Genomic DNA, 20,313 nt, shown 5'->3' with positions numbered 1-20,313 from the left:
TGGTATTCGCAGGAACTGCTTGTTTGTCTGATAACGACATGAAATTATGTTTGGTAGCTACTAGCTACCTATGATCCACGTAGCCTACGTATAATTTATTCCAACTTTAAAAACCCCAGATTCAAACCCAACTTCAGCCTAGGCTACCTCAATCTCGGCTTCATCTTTTTCAAATTTTTTTTGTTCACATATTGCCTTCAGTTCATATTCGACTGTATTTCCGTTCGCCGTTTTCGCTTGTTTAAGAACTTAGAAAGAACGTACGCTATTCTATCCGCATTACTGTCATAACGATTTCGACAAGGTGTAAAATTTTTATTTTTTTTTTTGAACTAAAGTTTAGCAATTTGCCTTGGCTTTTAAGTAAGTTTGCTGAAACTTAAAAAGATTTGTTCTCTGTCATGTAAAAACAGTCCCGGGGTGTGCATTATATGTCCTACCTTGCTGAAATACTGCATTACAGGCCAGAAGGATAGTTTTAACCTGCAGGGACGGGGCCTTTCAAATCAACTAAAAGATGCCACAAGTTTGTAGAAGTCATGTTTTTCTATTTTCGCTCCCTACGAACACATGCAGTGGAATGCAACCAACAATATCCAAACATTAAAATGTCTGAATGTTTTGCGTGTAAAAGTCTTTGTTACGGAGCTTTGTCTATGTCACATTCCGAGTCGGTGATGGTCAACGCTTCACACAAAGCAATGTTTCGACTGGTTAATAGTGCAGACCGCATACAACAAGCCTGTTGATACAAACGGCACCTATGGTTTGAAAAACGATTGAAGCGACAAAAACGGGTACTCGGGAAGCAGGAAGCTTGAAACATTGGTTCTCGTTCAAAAAGTTGAGTTTAGATTTTGAAACAACATTTCATTCAGTTTCCATATATCGCATCATGGTAACTTTTTTAGCAGCTGTGCGATAATCTCCTTCGCTTCCGTCAAGGCCGTACGAGGAGCCACGAAGACCTAACCCAGCACCACGGGAACGCTGTTTAACCTGCATGGAAATTTAACAACGTTAAAATCTTTAGTGGGGAATCCAAAACAATTTTATAGAGAGGTTTTTATCCTTTATAACGAAACTGGAAAAGGGCGTTATTCTGTAAGCTTTCTAGCAACCCCTTAATACACTTGTCTACCTGTATAAAAAAAAATTTAACATTTTGAAAGACTTAGTTAAGAAAAAAACTAGAAAAGTGGCTTTCTGATATATTTCCATTTTATATATTCTATACAATATTTACCAATTTACTATACTATACACAATTTTATCTACATATATGATTGTTTTTGCAAGCAAAAAACGAATGGGTCCCCACACGCGTATTTATGGTAAACCTATGTTACGGTAAAACGCCCAAACGACTGTCTCGTAAAACGTCTGTCCGGACGTCAAGCGGAGCACTCCCGCTCTGCCGCCTTAATCGTGAACCAGTGAATTCCTCCCTTGGGACTTATATCTGACATTCTGACTGATAGCGTACACATATGGGTTGTAAAGGTAACTGGCAAAATTTTAAATACCAAACGAATACCCTGCTTAAACAATTAAAATTTTTAAATATTTCTGCACCATAGGGCTCGTATATCTGGCCTAAAACTAAAACCGATTATTTCGGGGTTTAAAGGGTGAAAAATGGGTGAATCTGAAAAAAAGATATAAATTCTTTAAAAAAATCTTACATTGCACCAAACAACAAAGCATGAAACTCCTAGATTAAAAAAATTACGTTTTGGGGGCATGTGGGTGAACCGCTGGGTCATTCGGGGTCAAACTTTTGGAGGATCAAATTTGGATTTATAACTAACATCTGTCCAAATTTGAATAAATTTGGAGCACTCTTTCTTGACCAAATGCGTTTAACAAACCAGCGTTAGACAGAAAAAAGAAATACGGACAAAAACAATATGTGTCCCCTTCAGGGAAGGGGACCCATAATGATTAATAAGTTAAAAAAAACTACATAGGTCTAATCCAGAGGTTCTTAAATCGTTTCAGGCCATGGACCACCAGGTAAATACAATAAATATCCTGGATTGGACCAATCCATTGTTATAAATAAAGCATCCACAAAAACCATAAAACAGATTTTCTTCACTACAAAATTTCGAGAAGTGATATCAAACAACTGACAGCTAACAATAAATGGCCAATAACTTTTTAAAGCTTTTATCGTACTGGATATTCAATAAGTTATATGCAACTATTTCCGGGTTATCACCAAATATATTTAACGTCCTTGGAGAAAACTAAAAAGTCGGATTTAAAATTCACAAGTTTAAACGTGCTTGCTTAGATGAGGGCAATACGTCTAGGCCGAGAAAAAAAAGAAAAAGAGAAAATATGCTACCGGACTGTGTGCTGTCCTATTTGCTAAATTGACACATGAGCCCAAGTAAACACATTCAACTGGCCATTCGCAACTTTTATGACCTGAATAGGAGCGGTGATTCCCGACTGGGACTTTCCCAGACCCGATCCAGATTTCCACCCCATGCGTTGTAGCATCTGGTTGCCAAGATTGGTGTCGTCGAGGCCATGTTTTGTAGGTTGCTCGAAGGGACTGCAAAACAACATGGGTTGTATGTAGAATAATTGCTGCAATATTATGGTTTGTAGAGGGAGCAAAAAAATGTCGTTAACCGAATAAGCTTAGGAATAGTATTGGAATATGTGCATCTGTTGCCAACTTTGATCGAAATCGAAAACACATTATTTGGTAATGTAGGATTTACTTGACTATAACCTTGTGAAATGGTCTTTTCATTGCTATTTAGTAAAACACACTCTTTTTTCGCACCAAGAAAGATTTCATGTTGTGATTAGCAAAGTGGCTTTCAAGGCAGTGGTTTTAACATTTCTTTGTGGGTTTGACATTTTCCAGGGAACTACATAATAATTTATTAGTTTCGTGGCGTCATAGTTAGTAATTTGAGTTTTTTGGAAAGGTCTAATGGAATTCATTGGATTGTTCTCAGAAGCAACGATAATAGAAAAGTTAAGAACCACTGTTTTTGAAACATCGGAATTATTTCAATCGTCATTATTGTTTGCTTTGTAAACAGCGTTTTTTTTTATTTTGAACAACCAGCAAATTGACTTACACTGGAGCTTCCCTTCTGCGATCCCTGTTCCTCATCGGAGGTTCGGTGATGCCGAAATTCTTCCTCCTCTCGGCAGCTCGATCTCTGTACTTGATTTGTGTCTCTCCAGAATCCACAGGAGGCGCCATCATCTTCGTTTTGGTCAATGTCCCCATCCGACTCTTTCGCCTAAAACGGACATGTTCAAAATTGTAAAAACAGCTAAAGTGCTGAAGTGACAAAAAAAACTTTTCTAAAACCTAAAATATATCTCAAAGTTTTACAAAAAGATGCAAAAATGCTTATTTTTTGTATTTTTTTTGCCTAATTCAATTACTGTAAATTTGTGAACGATACAATTGGGAAAAATCTGGTTAAAAGCAAATTTGACAGTAAAAAAAACAAAGTTTGGTGTCACATAATTGGCAGGTTCGAACATTTTTTTAAAATTTTTGTGCTAATTAACGAACAAAAAACGCGAAAATTTTGACTTGTTTTCATGACACACGATCTTTTACCTCTGTTCCAAGTTTTGCTTGTGAAGGTCAGATATTTCCTTGTGCTTGGTGAGCATTTCCTTTGAAGCAAACCCGCGCCTGTGAGCAAAAACCAGCAACGTGTCAATTACGGCGAAAACCAATATACAAGGTTACCTACCGGCTTTCGTTTCAAGATTTAAAACATTAAACACTAAAGCTAATAAATCACCAAAAGCGTAGAACTAGAACTATTGTGAAAACATGTCAGTGAAAACAGACAATGGAACCGCGGACCGAACAATTAGTGTTAAAAGCCGTTAGTGTTCTAACATTTAAACCAGCGGTTCTTGAAATGTTAAGTCATCAACCAGTTCTCACATGCCCTGTAGTAGTTTCTGCTCAGTAACTATTTTTTTAAAGCCCAAATGACTCAGCACTTTCGCACACCTTAGGAACAGGCCACACGCCTTAGGTTACGAACCACGAAGAAAACCAACACTTTGAAAAAGTACTAACCTGCAAAGCAGACAAGCCAACTTTGCCCAGTCAATCAGCTTCTCTTCGTCATCAGGTCCTGCGTCATCACCGTCATCGCTATCGTCACTCGTGTTCATGTACGACACCAAACCCGAGTTGGATTGAGCGCCAGGACCACGCTATGAAAAATGTTGTTACAGTTAACTTGCTGAACCTAACGCTTGCTGGTATGAATCATTCAACACTTCGAAGCGCTTGACATGCTCTGGTTTTTACGTCATCATGCGTTGACCAGTATTAAAAATATTGCAGGCAACAAGCTTTTATTGATCATGTGTATACGATTTACAGTGTACCTTAAAAACTAATAGAATCAGGATTATGACATACTTCCGACTTACGAAGCGCTATATTTGTACGACAATACAATAGCAGGAAGTATTTTATGATTGTCGCATCATAATTTAGCGTTTACTGTCGTTGAACGATTGCTGAAAATAATCTAACATTCACCAGGTTTTGTAGTGTGCAGCACTGATTTTGAAACCCCCTTTAAAAACGGCAATACTCGGTTCAGAGAACACGGGTACTGGGTTTTCAAACCGTGATTGTACTAAAATAACTTTAACCCTAGAAATGCTAGTTGGTATGAAATATCGTCACTCACTCCTTGGGGCTTGTCTGGTGTCTTGAAGAAATCTTCTTTATACACAGCAGATACCGCAGCTTGCCGATCTGCTTCGTTTGATTGTTTCTCCAACATCATAAACACTGTGTCAGCTGCAGTCGATAAAAAGTTTTTTTAGCAGTCATAAAACATGCAAAAAACACACACAACTGGACACGTTCCAAAAACCCAGCGCCTAAATTAAAACTAAAACATGCAAAGAAGTCGTTTTAAATATTTTTTTAGACTTGTTAAGACATGGCGTAATTCTATATCTATGTCTACCCCGTTTTGGAACACCATAAAAATACAATAGGCCAGATTCTTGAAACCCAGCGATTAATACAGGTAAAATATTCGCTTTTTAACATAAGTGATTTACGGTCAGGATATATGAAACTTCGTAACCTTTCAAAACAGTTTGAGATAAGCTTACCGGTTGAAGACTCCTTTTTCGAACCACCTTGGTTGTTTCCAGTTCCTGGTTCTTCCATCAACTTCTTAAACTCTTCCTTTTTCTTGTTTTGTGCTTTCGCCCATCTTTCCATGTCTTTGGCGATCTGGAAAAACATAATTTAAAAACTACTAACTTGGAAAAAGAGAAAATTACGGCTTATCTCCAGTATACTCATAATGGTGAACTAACACATTGTACATTTAAAAAAAAACTTTTTTGGCAAATTTAAAAAAATGAAAATTGAGCAAAAGCACCTTTTTAGCACTCATTTTTTTCTGTTCCTTTTGCTCTTTCTTGTCCTTCTCCTTGGCCTGCACTTCGTTGGAAACTGGCACATATATCTTCTTGTTGGCGTCGTAGTAAAGATATTGGGCAGTGTAACTGTTGTAGAAATACTACAAAAAAATTATAAGTGTTACCAGTGAAGAAATGTAAATATTTTAATATATTGTACTAGGTAATAAACGTGTAATAACAGAATTTATTTAGCGGGGGTATTTTCACCATTTTGAAGTTTCTGACTGTTTTTGCTTTAGTACAACCACTTGCTAAGTGAATTAGGATTTACAATAATGAGTAATTGTATGTCGTTGTGACGACTAACATGAGCCTCTTTAAACTTATTTGAGTCCGCAGACTCGATGTTGAAAAATAAAGTTTTTGCCTGGCATAGAATATCACTTAAATTTCCAAAATGATAAAACCGGTAACATTTTTCTGTCCTCGTTCTAAAACTCACCCTCGAGTTTGAGTCATAATAAAGACCCGTTGTTGCGTCATAATAATAACCGGAAGTTTGGTCGTAGGAAAAGTTTGCGATGATGGGGGCGGGGTACTGTCCCGGTATCAGAGCGGGAGCTGCGGGTTTAACTGGTGTCGTTGGGGCTGCGGGGGGTTTCATTGCTGGCGGCTGCAACATCAAAATTAGATTTCAGCATTGTTTTAGAACACTATATACGGATCTGTTCATAAGTTTAATGGTGAAAATAACGGCCCAAATAGACGTTAAAAGCGACATGCTTTATTGATCAAACGTTTCGGCAAATGCTCATGCCATCATCAGTGATATAAAGGCCACATCAATTGCACCCAGTTATATACACTTTAGTCGCATAAAAGAATGATAAAAAGGTGCGCAGAAGCGATGTGGCCTTCATATCACTGATGATGGCATGAGCATTTGCCGAAACGTTTGATCAATAAAGCATGTCGCTTTTAACGTCTATTTGGGCCGTTATTTTCACCATTAAGCATTGTTTTAAAAGTTGAAATTCGTGTATTTTTGCTTGATGTCAATTGTTAATTACAAATTGTGCTTATTTTACCAAACGCCCTTTTGTGTCTAATTCATACATAGGGATAAATGAGTTTGGAAGCATCGATAATACTAACATAGGCGTTTTTATCTCAGTCAGGAGATTTTTTGATGTAAATTTAATACAAACCTGTGCCTTTTCCGGTGCCTTCGTAACAACTGCAGGAGTAGACGGTTTTGCAGCTTCTAAAAAAAACATTTTTTTCATTGGATTGAAAGTAAAGAACAAACCAAGGATGCAACTATTTCTTACCTGGTTTCTTTGCGGATGATTTCTTATTCTGAAAAAAAGTTAAAACATGAAAATATTTGACAAAATAAGACAGTTTTCTGAGCAAAAAATCAAAGCCAGTATTGTGTATAAAACATGACTACGTTTCGACAAGTATACTATTGTCATCACCAGGTCGTCAGAATTAAAAGCAACAGAAGGCATGCAACTAAGTGGCGCACAATGACAATATATAGTTTTGTTGTTGAATTAAACAACTATTTAAGACAATACAGTAATGCGTTTCATGTGCAAAGCTCGGCTAAAAAGGAAACTAATATTCCGTGTTGTAGTAAAAAACAGTAAAACGTCAAGAAACACCTAGCCAAGAACAGTAGGGAAATACATACGATTCCGATTAATCGCATATTCCATTTTATTGCACACAAAATCCCAAATTGAAACCTATTAATAGTTGAGAAAAAAATTAATCGCATTGACAAATGGGATATGCGATGAACCAGATTTAGATTGTACTTGAAAATCCCACCTGTGACCAATGAGCTGCCTGTATTGCGGCTTCTGCAGCTTGCACGGCAGCCGATATGGAAGCATTGGATGAAGTTTGGGCGGCGGGCGGACCTCGTGCCTTGCGACCGCCACCTTGCGGCGTGCTGAATTCGAGAGCCACGTGTCGCCCGTCGATGTGAAAACGCGGAGTGGCGTCGGAAAGATAGTCGAGAACTTGCGTACAATCCTGCGATAGTTAGGGATGCATAAAAATGGGTAATAATTTTTAATATATTAGAGGTAGTAAATGGAGTCGATTGCTCCGTTTTTAGTCTAACCAGGGCTTCTGCATAAGATGCTTGTGCCTACAAACACAATTTGTTGTACTGTTTAGCAAAAGTTAACACCACTTTTACTCCCACTTGTTTTTACTATTTCCTTTTTTGCATTCACATCTGTTCTCCTTTTAAACTTTCGTTGTTGCAGCCCGTATTGGCGAGATGTGTATCTAGATTTTGTCGTCAGTAGCAATTGAATCTTAATTATCACTTATACTGAAACTCGGTGACCGTTGGCATAAACATGCCTACTATTAAAGGGACAGATTCTGTGAAAAGTATTTATATTTACCCCCGGCCTTAAAGGTTCAAACTGCACAGTTTTATCATTTATACTGTGCTGAATTATTTACCCTATATACTGATAGCTACAACACTACTAAAGAAAAATTACAAACAGCATTAAGTCAGTGGTTCAGTATACAGACAAATCGTAGGGTCCAAATCTACTAATTGTCAAGATATCACTTCGCAAGCTCACCTCAACGCTTTTCCACTGGACAAAGCAGAAGCCTCTGGAAACTCCAAACTTGTCACGTACAAGTCGTATATCCACAATAGGAAAGTGAGTGATGTATTCGAACGAACTCCGCACCGATGCTTCAGTCGTATCACGGTCCAAACCTTTCACTATCATCGCTGTACAACAGAATATGAGGTTTATGCAAGTGAATCAAAATGTACATGAATGTTAAAAGGCTGGTTTAATCCACGTTTTTTATACAGGGAGAATTGAAATAAAATGTCTCTAACGCAAGGTATTAGAAAATGTAAGTAGATATGAATACTGGCATTCCAATTTAAAACTGCATTTTTACTTGAAATTTGGTTATAAAACAATCAAAGATGCTACTTACTATCAGTAGGTGATCCACTGTAATGTCTCCTGTACTCGTCGCCGCCTCTCGAATCAGATCGTCCACTATAGTCACTTTCCTGTAATAAAACCATAACAGATATATGTTATAATTTTGACCGGTTTCTCAAACTATAATTCTGATCGAAAATAGCCAAAAGATAACATACACTACACAAGCAATTTTTGACGATCTGCAAATAAGCACATGATATACAGATGAATAAATGCGTATGCCAGCGTTTTGGATGCATTTAACAAGAGAATTGTTCTAAAAAAATACGCTAAAAGGTTTTTTTGAGGCCGTCGGCAAATTTACAATCTACAACATTTGTTACATTTTTTGTGCAACACAGATGAGTTTTTTCTCAACAGATATAGTACAACAAAATATCGCAATGATCCACGTTATTTTATGCTGAGGTCATCAAAATTGGTCAATCAAAAGTGAGTTCTCCATAACTAGGTCAATAATTTTGGCATATAAAAATCCACACAAACAGCTCGGGAAAACTTACTTGGCTTCCGCGGCGCGAACGATCTCTATCCCCGCGATCGAAGCTGGGATCGAAGTAACTCATCGCAAGTCTCTCTCTTCCCAAACGCAACAAGCCCTGTGTGAAGAAAACAGAAAAGGTGTGTCAAATCCGGGCAATGGAAAACAAATCTCCAAACTCGATAGCGGATGGGATTCCGGGTCCCTGGGACTTTCAACAACATTACAAGCCAAGATTGAGGTAGGGCGACTCGCTGGTGAAAACTCTGTCTGAAACTCACAACTTTCTCGTACTGAGCCTTATAGTAGTTTCTGACTTGGTGCTTCAACTATTCTATCACAGTTTTTTTACCAGCGCCGAGGTTTTTTACAACCGGATAAATTTGGTTAGACCAGTGGTTCCCAAACAGGGAGAAAATTTAAAACTTCAGGGGATGAATTTACTTTAATTTGTACATGTGGTTCGTAAATATACACTTTAGCTACGGGAATATAACCTATAAAGTTCATAAAAGACGCAATTTTAAATGATCTTTGTATGGTTTAGCATCTACTATGTAGACTACATAGTTTGAATAAAAATGCTTAAACTGTCCATCTATCGATGAATGTTGGGAACCTGTGTAAGACAATAAAAAAGTTAAACAAGTGCGGAGTAATCTCAAACCAACATATGCCTTCAACTAAATCTACACCCTGATCGCTTTGGTAAGACTGCAAGCTAACTGATCATGATAGCGAGATCGCCACACAACATTTCCACCGATAAAGATAAAAAGGTGACAAAGAATGTAAACAATTCCTGCAATGGGACAGGTCGTAAGCCGCCGCGGCACCGACACTGCCCTCTAACGGTGAATCTCAAATTGTGAAACCTGGTGTTCTGTCATCCACGAGATGGCGTCCCGCGTGCCCTCGAATTCGATGATGCATATTCGCTCGTTGGAGTCAGAGGGACCTGCGTGGCCAAGAGTCGATAGTGTCAGAATGGAGATTGTCACAAGCAAGGTTTATGCGGCCGAGGGACTTTCCCAACCAACGATAGTTTTTTTGCTCGATTAGTCGTGACCAGCTTCCTCCGAAAGAGGGTTCAACCAAGGTCACCTTGTTCGTTTCAGAAGTTGCAATAAGTGTTTTCAGTTTTGTTTTTTTCGTTTGGGACTTTATCACAAAAGGTCACTTTTTTGGCATAACTTTGCGCTTGAGTAACGTGATTTTGGTTGACATAGTATGGAGTGTGACGTCATTTTTGTTGTATGACGTCATAGTCAAAAAGTGTGACGTCATTTTTGTTGGATGACGTCACACGCACTTACCTTTTCAAAAAGCGAACTGTCGTATATATATATTCTAATGACAGAAGGTCAATTCAGATAAACATGCAGTTGCCGTTTTAGGAATTAGCGCTTAAACCTGCAGAAGCAAAGGTCAGCGTTGGAATAATTTACCTGATCCGTGTTCAATCCTCACGCTCAAAGAAGGAGCTCCAAATCTGTCAACTTCATCACGAATCTGATAAAAGTAGACAAATAAGTGACAAATCGAGTTCATAAGCTTCTAATGGCGAATGCACCAAAAATTGGCCAAGCTCGTCTTGTGAAAATGCGGCCTAAAGATGTCCAACAGGTACATGACCAGCGATAGTGTATACACATTAAACCCGTGGTTCCCGACCCGGAATGAAATTCTTCAAGGAACGAAATTGAAAACTTTAGGGAAAAATTTACTTTAATCTGTACATGTGGTTTGTACATAAACACTTCAGTTCTGGAAATATAACCAGTGAACTTGATAAAAAGACCAAATTAAAACCACTGTATTAAATTCATATGCTACAAAAGCACACAAAAGCCAATAAATTAAACATTTACAACTTTTACCTGTGATTCCTCAATAGATAAAGGGACACGATTGACAACAACAGTAGGACATGCGCCACGACTCCACTCTCTGCTGCTACCTGATGGACTACGTCGCCGGTCGTCTCGCCTGTCGTAACGATCCCTTTTGTACACAAACGATCGATTATAAAAAGCGGCGAAAAAACTTGCATGCTTTAATCGGTAATTGATGAAGTTAGGCTCAATTTCGAGAAGAAGGTCTTACTTTAATCGTGCTATAAAGTGAACATAGTTTAATAGCAACTTGCAAATATATTTTTTTTTCAGACAGTGCCATCAACATTTTTAATGGGTATAAAAAGATCGGAAGTTAAAATTGAAATCGATAACAAAAACAAGTGACTGGTGCGAGATAACAAGGTGCTTTAGTCAAGCGGCCAAAATACTAAACTTTGGTTTGATTTTACGAATTTGCTAAAAACGTTGGAAAAAAATGGATGAATCCAACTAAATATTGGAAAATGGGTTAAAATATTTCCAATCAAGGCTAAACCACATCCGCTGTAAAAACTTTACGTATGGTTGGTTCAACTGAGGCCAAAAGTTACATTACACAAATTCAGATGCATACTTGGGAAATGTACCAACCTTTTCCTGCATAAAACATAGAAATAAACCAGCGTTATACAGTAAAAAGTACGAAAACATCATGCATCCCCTTGGACTGTTTATACGCCAGCGAAACTTACATCCTATCGTGCATTTACTGGGCAGCTAAGGTGCTAGATAATGATCAGTGGGGGCATATCAAGCATGTTTAATGTGCATTAATGCATTGCAAATACACGGTCGAGGCCACAAGGAACGCGCAATTCATAATTCATGAACTCGGTGGGGGTGAAAATTCGCTGCTGGATTACCGGAGCAAGCGGAAAACAGATTGGCGTCCAAGCGCTAATACTAATGTAGTTCAAGAGTTGGCAACCTTTCAACCACTGCGTGCCATTTGCTTGTTAAGTCAGAATAATTAACCGCTTCGCATGCCAACAGTTCTGTGTGTAACAGGTTTGTGTGATTTAAACAGTAATTAGAAAGCACTGCACAGTTTCGTACCTGTAGGCTGAGTTTTATAGGACTTTTGCATCATAATAAAGGCAAAACAAGCATTCTAATAGTTCAAATTGTATCAGCAGTACTTATTGCAACGAATGAACCTTGTGTGTTAGCACGCGTGCCGGGAGTTGCCGACCCCTGCTGTAGCACGTAGCACAGGCCTGCTTCTTTATGTAATGTATTACTGTGTGATGCAGAACAGTAAGTGTAAGTGGGACACGGGTTTAGAGGCCGGAGTTGGTCTTGCTTCGGGCCTGATCTCTCACTCGGCTTCATTCATGCCGCGATTTTATCAACTTAAGGGTCTAGTTTGGGCTTTGTTGAAAATATCGGGGCGGATTCAGGGCCCATGAGTTTAAGTCCGTTCACAAATATGGCATGACAAGTTAACTACATACATAAATCTAATTAAGCACAAAATCAGAATCCCAAACCGTAGCCATTTATGGGTACAAAAACATTTTTCTGTTGCAAACTGGCGACGTTTATAGTACCAAGCAATTAAAACACCATCCCCACCTTCCGTCTGTGTCCCTGCGGGGAGATTCCCTCCAGCTCCTACGTTCTTCACTGCCCCTACGATCGCGGATGGGTGACCGGTCTCTGTAGCGCCCTCTGCTGCTTTCAGATGGACGTCGACGGTCAGTGTCTCTTGGGTACTGTAAAAATAGGTCATAGGTCAGTTCCAGCAGTGACCCAGGTGTTAGTGTGGAGACGTATGTGTTTGGTCGTGAGGTAAAATAGCTTGCGATTCTTCTATGTGCAACATAAAGGCACTTGTGTAAGAAATGCTAGTGTGTTACAGAGTTGTAAGCAGGGTCCAAAATAGAGGTCAAAGTCCGAATAGGGCAAAAAGGTTGGTAAAATTGGGGCACTAATGAGGCAGAATGTGAAGCTATAGGGCCAAAATAAGCGTTCCAACTTCCGAAACCGAAGCCGACCGAACTAGCAACTCAGATACAATTTGAAGGAGCTCTAAAGATATCTCACATGTCGTCAATCACATCTTCACACGTTTTTTTTAGTTTTGTTATTTTTTGAATTTTATCACGTTTTGTTTGTGCTATTTCAATGTAATATTCTCTGTAGCCATTAGATTGCGCACATTCAACGCCCTTTCGTACAGCAACTATATTCTTGTTAAGAATGTCGCTTTGTTCATATCATAACAAGCAGCAACATAGTAAGCTGAAATTGCGACCCGAAGAATACACGTACTGTTCTAAGTTATACACGACAGGCAAAAAAACACATATTTTAAAACAAATTTGACCGAGCAATTATATGAACATGTTGGCAGGTGGAGGGTTTGGGAATCGATTTTGAGGGGGGCTGCAGGCTGACAAACGAGCAACGCATAAAGCGGGGCGCTAAAACCTACGCTCTACTCATTAATATTGCAGCATTTGCAGGTGGTGGCTATTCTTAATCCAGGGACACTTCGTTATTTATATAAAAGAGAGAACATTACGCGGGAAATAAATTGGCCGCCCAGGCCGCCGCTGCCAGCGCAAGATTCCATTCAGAGCTTGGGACTAAAAATGAAGTATCACTCCCAACAGACTAGTGTCAAACATATCAGGATATTTCTGCGCGCTGGTCGATTTTGGTGGGATATGTTATGTAGATTAGTTAGCACTAAGTCCCAAATGGGTAAGATTGCATCCACATTTGCAGACAGGATCTTAAGGTTCGCGATAACAACGAAAGAGAAAGGGACCCTTAAATGCCAAAATAAGCTACCTCTTGAAAGAGATTGATCAAATAACTCAACAGAATTAGGCAATAATTTTAGAAAGACCGTTGTTCAATTTAGTGCTTAAGCAAGCTGGTAAAATGCAACATTTTAGTTTGATGTTTGTTGATGCAAGGATAAGCACTGCTGTACGAACAAGGGGCAAGTTATTGTGGACGCGTAAAGAAGTAAACTATGCATAATTGAGTATGTTTGGCAAAAAAGAGAGAAAACCTATAATTATCCTCAGACGGAAAAAAAACGTAAACGATGTTAGGAAAATTGCTGCCTGCCCTGTTATACGTGCCAATACAGACACAAGAAATGAAAGCACTGCACCAGGGCTCTTATAAATTATTCCTTAAGAACTTGTTACGACTGCCACAAAGCGAGAGATCAATTCAAACCAGATTTTCGTCAAATTCAGGCAGTGGCAGTTCGAAAATTTATTGTTACTAGAAGAATTGCCTGGACAAACAGCCAGTAGTTTGTATGTATTGAGAAGGGTTGGTGCCTTGACGGGCACCTGCCTGATGGAGAATTGGAAAAATGATGTGATCTTTTTTTTCAGATTTGCATTTTTCTCACAATATAAATCTAGCAGAAAACATTGTGATTTGTATATCAGAGTCGGGTATTAATACACCGAGCACAATTTACAGAAGTTTTTTTTGAATGTTTTGCTTATCTAGAGCTGAATGTGAAATGCTATACCGGATGATACGCATGATAACTGGATAGTTGTGCAGTTTGAAAGATTTTTTTTAACTCTCTGTTTAAAAAAGTTTTGAGACTTGCTAGCATTTGTAGAAACGTTTTTGTGAGACTTTTTTAAGTGAAACAGAATTAGAATTTTTTTCAATATATTTTTTGCTTTGATTCTTGACTTCGCGAGATGCGTTATTTTTCATAAACGTATACTACAAAAGCTATTTTTTCGCCTAAATCTTAAAAAACTGTTTTTTTTATGTAAAACGTGGAAAATCGACGTTTGTGTCTTTTTCGTTAGGTTTGATTTTCATGGTTTCATGGCGGTCCATGGTTAAACAACCGGCTACGGTATGTTGTAGGCCTAGCACATTCGTTTCAGATGTACGACTCTGATGCGCCACCCTGTGTACGTTTGTTTTCGTGTCTTCCTGAACACATTTAATAAAGCTGCAAAACATTTCATCTAGGGTGCCTGGCTAAGTAACAAAGAACTTGACAAAATAAGGTTGCCATGAACACCATATGGTCGGGTTCGCATATGCATGGAAGAGGTGGGATGGCAGTGAGACCCCAAGCCAGAAGATCGAGCACACCACAACCTCCCAATATGATAAGTTGGAGAAGGATGACCAAAGAACGCAAAGAGGAACGAATCAAACGCGTCAGTTCGCCCGGTATGCGAAAAATATTTGCAATCCCAAGGACGCAAAAACGTTTTTTTTTGCTTTTAAGATTTACCTTTTTCACTAAGAGTTAACGACTCAAAAATAGACGTTGACGCCTGTAGCAGCCCATGATGATGAGCTATGTCGCAAAAGACAAGCTAATACAACGTACTGACAAAATAACTAAACGTCTGTAAATCTTTGTTGAGCGTGGTTTAATTGCACGGGGCCGAAGTTTCGGTAGGCCGTTTCAGGTTCAGCCTAATCCGGCCTAAATTAAATGGCCGAAAATTCGGTTTCGCCGACAACCTTTTTATGGGACTCTGCGCATCACCGGTTAAATGTCGTCCGATTTTACGCATAGGTTTTAATGCAACCATCTAAGGCGCACTACATACTACCAAGTACAATGAGCCCCAGCGCTAACAACTGAAAGCGACCAACTACAAACTTGTATACATATTTTTTAAGTTCTGTTCGGGCATTCACCGTGTTCGGGAAAGACCAAGTCCCATGAAGAGATCACATTCGATCACCATCACCATCCACAACAACTGAATGCAAAGTGCGACTTGACACGTCCTAGTTCACATCCCGAGTTGCAGAGAGTTAAAAGAAATTCGTGCTGCGCGTGCAAGGGTCGAGAGCAAGGTGAGTTGAAGAGAGTGTGGGGCATTAAGTGTTGCAGTTGAAGAGAGTGTGGGGCATTAAGTGTTGCAGTTGAAAAGTGTGAATTAAGCAAGATTGTGGATTCACACGTTTTTTAGAGAAGTTAGAGTCGGGATTAACATTTTTGCAATTTTTAATTTTTTTAGGTGACTCTATAACCCTTTGCCCAATGGTTGTGACTACAACTGCTGCCAGCTATTACCGTATGTAGAAAGGGCCCAACCAAAATTGAACAACACATTTGTTTAAACGATGGCTATAAAATGTATCCCCCTCCACCAATTGGAATCTATTTAAATGCTGGTCTGTAACCATTTGCAATTAGAACACTCCTCACTATAATCGTGGTATGATAATCTTCAAGTGCAAAAGCATTCCTAAACCATACATAATAGAAATGTTGTATATATACATAAAAGCCTAATAACCTTTTTGGTCACGTCCTCACATTACCAATGCAGATTTTTTTTACCTGCATTTTTTCATTGCAGGTGGTTCACAAGAACAGGCTTGCCAACTGTTGCAAGTTCCACAACTATACAAAAGTCCCAGTGCACCAGATGTGTGTGGCAATCAAGCAACAATTAGAAAAGAAAAAATTGACGCACCAGATCTGTTGGATGTTGCAAGAACCGCAGCAACAAGCAATGGAGTTAAAATGGTAGAACAAGAAACACAAACTGAATGTGTATACCCAGTTATCGGACACAAACACAAACCAAGAAAATCAGTTACCCAAAAAATTAAACTCAACTTCAAAGAAACAAGCGTTTGAAAGAAATTTAGAAACAAACAAGTTGCCATTTCCAGCAACAATGTTTTTATTTGACTGTTTTAATTGTGTTGACTTAAGCTGGCACTTTCATCATTTTGTTCACATTTTCAATCTTTGTTTACCCTTTCTTTGTGAATTTATATGATTAAATGTCTTAACAAAATACATCATGTTGAAACCAAAAATGTTGTAGTTAAATAAATGTACAACTGTGGCTAATTTGTTTTAAATGATTTTCGCTGTTAACTTTTTTGAAGATTTTAGAGCAGTGGTTCTTAACCTTTTCATAACAGCCGAACCCCTACAATGTTCTTCAGACTTTGGTCGAACCCCAAAGTTACATCCTAGGTTTTTAACCCATTTTGTTTGGTGGGTCATAATTAGTTTTTGTTCAAACGTAGTGGCAACATTTACTGTTTGTCATTTTGTTAAATTTTGACATAATAGTACAAGCAACTTGTTTCATGATTGCTTTAATTCCGGCAATTTTTAGTTTTTACCAAAATGAAGCATTGTATAAAGTTTTTGCTGCCAACAAAATTTTGTTGTGTTTCTGCTTACGAACAACGCGAACAATGCTCTTTGTTACGTCAAAAAAAATAAAATAAAATTTTAGTGCAGGGGTGCACAACCATTTTGCTAGGACGGCTGCGCCGCAGATTCTTATTTTACCAACGGCCGCCATTTACCTGCTTATTTTTGTTTTAAAATACTTAGTTTACATTATGTATTTACCATCTAATAGCGCCCAAAAAGCCCAGATTAATTTCTAGCTTGATGCACAGATTGAGCTGCACAACGAGGAGATCAGTCTTAAGTGTTTATGATGTCATAATCTATATTGTGATGCCTGTGGTACCTGTTTTGTTTGCATTGTTGGCACACAATAGGCGTACAAAAAGTCTGACACATATGGTTATTAGGCTGGTAATACTCTTTTTTAAAAACTGTTTAGAGCAGTTCAAAACACCCCTGCCTAAGTTTAACCTTCCAGTGTTTTAATATTTGGCAAATACAAGTTGCCGTTTTCAACTATAGACCCTAAAGTTTGACAAAAACGAGTATTTGTATTGTATTTCAAAAGACCTTCGTCGAACCCCTGATTCGGTGTTGCCGAACCCCTGGGGTTCGATCGAACCCCGGTTAAGAACCACTGTTTTAGAGAAAACATTGGTTGTTTTGAAATGCATCGAAGTATGTTCAAAAGTAACACATCAACAACTAGTTTATTTAGCATGCTGTTGGATAAAACAGTGATGTAACTCTGTTTCAATGGACTGAAAAACTTCAATATGCTGTTCTGTGTTAAAATTTTATAAACAAACTTTCTTCCACCATATGACAAGATGTAAAAACAACATCAAGTTTATAGAGCTCTTCTGGCCAATGTAAACTTGATACTATGCCTGACAGCAATAGCTTATTTATTGTAAAAACAACATCATTCATAAGTTCAGCCGTTCAGTTTAAGCAAACTGAGTCAAAAATTCAGCCCAAAACTCTTTGAAACAAGTCCTGTAGTGATGGGACGATACCAGGTTTTGAAGCGAGTACCGATACCGAGTACCACATGTATATACCTTCGATACCGAGTACTTAAGTGTAGTGTTGTACTTAGTTGTATATCACTGTCTAATTTATCTGCCATGGTCGGGGTACAGGCGTGCACACACATGCCGAAAAATGTAATTTCCATGTGATAGCGAAAAAGATATACATAAACTGGCGGAACTTTTTTCCAATTTTGTGCTATCCGAAGAAAATATTGGCATAAAGTTGCTGGTATTCTTATGGTGCAAATCGGCCTTCGGTACTCGCACGTTGGTATCGAAAACTGAGACAAGATATTTTGATACCGAGTACGAGTATATATACCACTGAAATCGTTGGTTGCCATCGATACCGAGTACCAGGTACTCGTCCCATCACTAAAGTCCTGTGCACACCACTATAAACAAAGAGCTCATCTGGGAAGATTTACTTTTTAACTTGTATATTAACTTACATCCATGTCTTCACTGCGAATAGGACTCCCTTGGGCTACATATTTATTCCATTCGTATTCGCGTCTCTGTTCACTGCTGTCTATTGGTGAGTAACGACGGCGGTCTGGTGACTGATATCTATCTCTTCTGCAGATTAAAAGCAAACAGAAATGTTACTCAGCAACACAATATAACAAAGTGTTAGGCATTTGTGTACATACAAAATACAGACTACAGGAAATAAAATTAATTCCACTGTGTTTTTAATCACACAGCAAAACTAAAGAAGAGTGACTTTATTTACATGTACTAAAGACAGCTGTTTTTGCAACATATGTATAGTTTAAAGCTGAATATAACAGCCCAAATAGATGTAACAAACGACAAGCTTTGTTATTTAAATGTCTTGACAAGTGCTCATGCCATCATCATCAGTTACATCAGTCCTACTCGTTTATAAACAGTTGTCATTAAACTTATAAACGGACCCATGCATAGTGTTTCAAAGTATAGTTTGTATCATTCTAATTACCAACAAGGTGTATTTGCAATTTGACAATCAGAGATTGTTTTCTTTAAGTTATTACTTCCTCTATACACACCATGTACTTATTTCATGTTTGCCAGATTACAAATAATGGCTTGCTTAACAAATTTACAGATATGTTGAAAACTACAAATATTCTCAAACTTTTTAAACAGTTCAACTACTTATGTTGCTCTTAAAATTTTGTCAGCACAGACTAATACTTTGTTAAAGGAGTTCCTTTGTATAAAATAAACACGGAAATAATAGTAAGTAAAACTGTTATAATACAGTCCAGGATTTATCAAACATCCAAAATATTTAACGAAAGTGGAAGAAGATCAGTGTGAGTTTAATCTTTTATTTTTAAAAGAGAATTAATTTTAAACCTATGTCGTTTTTTGAAAAACACATGTACACATTAAAAACATCACACAAGTTACAACTTTGGTACCAAACACACTGTTCAAGACCTTCTTTGTTTTTATTACTTTTCTTTGGTTTGAGAGATTGGTAACATGTTTAGTACATAACCGTGTGACTTTGTGTTTTGGTTGACAGTTTTCTTTTTAGACAGAAACTGACAATGCATTTAATTGATTAAAATTTATGTTTTAATTAAAGTTTGATGCTGATCATCTGCCAAAATTTAGATTGTTGTAACTGCAATGCGAAGTATATTTTTGTGTGCCTAAAATAATTATCACATGATATCTAATCAATTTCAAAAATAAGGAGACACATTTAGGAAATTGATACACTAGTGAAGTATAGTGAACAGTAAAACAGATAAGTAAATAAAAAAACAGATTTGTTGCTGCTTTGAACCAGTAAATAGAACTAGGCCAAATTGACCAATGTCCAAATAGCAAAATTTAAAGCATTCTTTCCCAAAAAACGTTTTTTTGAAACAAAATATTTGAAAACTACGTACCGATCTCCGTTATGACTCATAGTTTAGCATTTGTAGTTCTTGACAGAAAGTAGGTAGTCTATAATTTTCGTCTGCAATACAATCTGAAGTTTTTTGTTTGTCCTTTTTTCTGCAAATTTCCTTAAACAAAACCTGAAACAACAGATGAAATTACACCATACACATTAAAAAAACATATTTGCAAAACAAAACATGAAACAGATTATGCTATATAATCAGTAGAGATAAATCTTAGTTTAGGAAAGCACACAAAACGCGGACAACTGCTGAAATTTTAAGTAACAACTAACAAAAACAAGGCTGCTGGTGCTGGACAAGTTCCTGTCTTGCTCAAGTCACAAACTCACAACGCGTCGCGCGACTGAGCATAAAAATCACAATTAAAATAGAAAATGTTTTTTACAAAAACTACATAAAAAGGTAATGATTTAGTACGTTTTAAACTATTTGTTTTTTATATCTATGGC

At 37.8% G+C, this 20,313-nt stretch overlaps 2 protein-coding genes across 2 annotated transcripts; one reads left to right on the top strand and one right to left on the bottom strand.

Moving 5' to 3' along the window:
* Positions 1-527: 527 nt before the first annotated feature.
* Positions 528-20,002, bottom strand: LOC145223036 (RNA-binding protein 5-like). The gene is made up of 21 exons (XM_080089329.1): positions 19,847-20,002; positions 18,407-18,533; positions 12,366-12,505; positions 10,773-10,896; positions 10,341-10,404; positions 9,768-9,850; positions 8,915-9,010; positions 8,398-8,476; positions 8,022-8,179; positions 7,243-7,449; positions 6,735-6,762; positions 6,612-6,667; positions 5,906-6,076; positions 5,421-5,561; positions 5,146-5,269; positions 4,710-4,822; positions 4,082-4,221; positions 3,605-3,682; positions 3,108-3,275; positions 2,437-2,566; positions 528-999 (listed from the first exon to the last, which is right to left on the bottom strand). The coding sequence occupies exons 1-21, from the start codon at positions 19,864-19,866 to the stop codon at positions 871-873; spliced, it is 2,376 nt and encodes a 791-aa protein (XP_079945455.1). The 5' UTR covers positions 19,867-20,002; the 3' UTR covers positions 528-870.
* LOC145223040 (uncharacterized) lies at positions 14,530-16,910 on the top strand. The gene is made up of 3 exons (XM_080089336.1): positions 14,530-14,966; positions 15,429-15,608; positions 16,118-16,910. Exons 1-3 carry the CDS (start codon positions 14,804-14,806, stop codon positions 16,399-16,401), a joined length of 627 nt encoding a protein of 208 aa, XP_079945462.1. The 5' UTR covers positions 14,530-14,803; the 3' UTR covers positions 16,402-16,910.
* Positions 20,003-20,313: the final 311 nt, after the last annotated feature.

This window comes from Phallusia mammillata, chromosome 4, assembly GCF_965637545.1.
Source record: "Phallusia mammillata chromosome 4, kaPhaMamm4.hap1.1, whole genome shotgun sequence".
In the NCBI taxonomy this organism is placed as follows: Eukaryota; Metazoa; Chordata; class Ascidiacea; order Phlebobranchia; family Ascidiidae; genus Phallusia; species Phallusia mammillata.
This window is presented reverse-complemented; position numbering and strand designations above follow the sequence as displayed.

Bases quoted from the DNA above. Each gene is read 5' to 3' on its own strand.
- LOC145223040 (XM_080089336.1), top strand. From the start codon at position 14,804: ATGAACACCATATGGTCGGGTTCGCATATGCATGGAAGAGGTGGGATG. The intron at 14,967-15,428 runs GTATGCGAAAAA...ATATTTTTTAAG, and splicing joins CAAACGCGTCAGTTCGCCCG to TTCTGTTCGGGCATTCACCG. The intron at 15,609-16,117 runs GTGAGTTGAAGA...TTTTCATTGCAG, and splicing joins GTGCAAGGGTCGAGAGCAAG to GTGGTTCACAAGAACAGGCT.
- LOC145223036 (XM_080089329.1), bottom strand. From the start codon at position 19,866: ATGAGTCATAACGGAGATCG. The intron at 18,534-19,846 runs GTACGTAGTTTT...TTTAATCTGCAG, and splicing joins ATGAGTCATAACGGAGATCG to AAGAGATAGATATCAGTCAC. The intron at 6,077-6,611 runs GTTTGTATTAAA...TTGATGTTGCAG, and splicing joins AGGCACCGGAAAAGGCACAG to CCGCCAGCAATGAAACCCCC.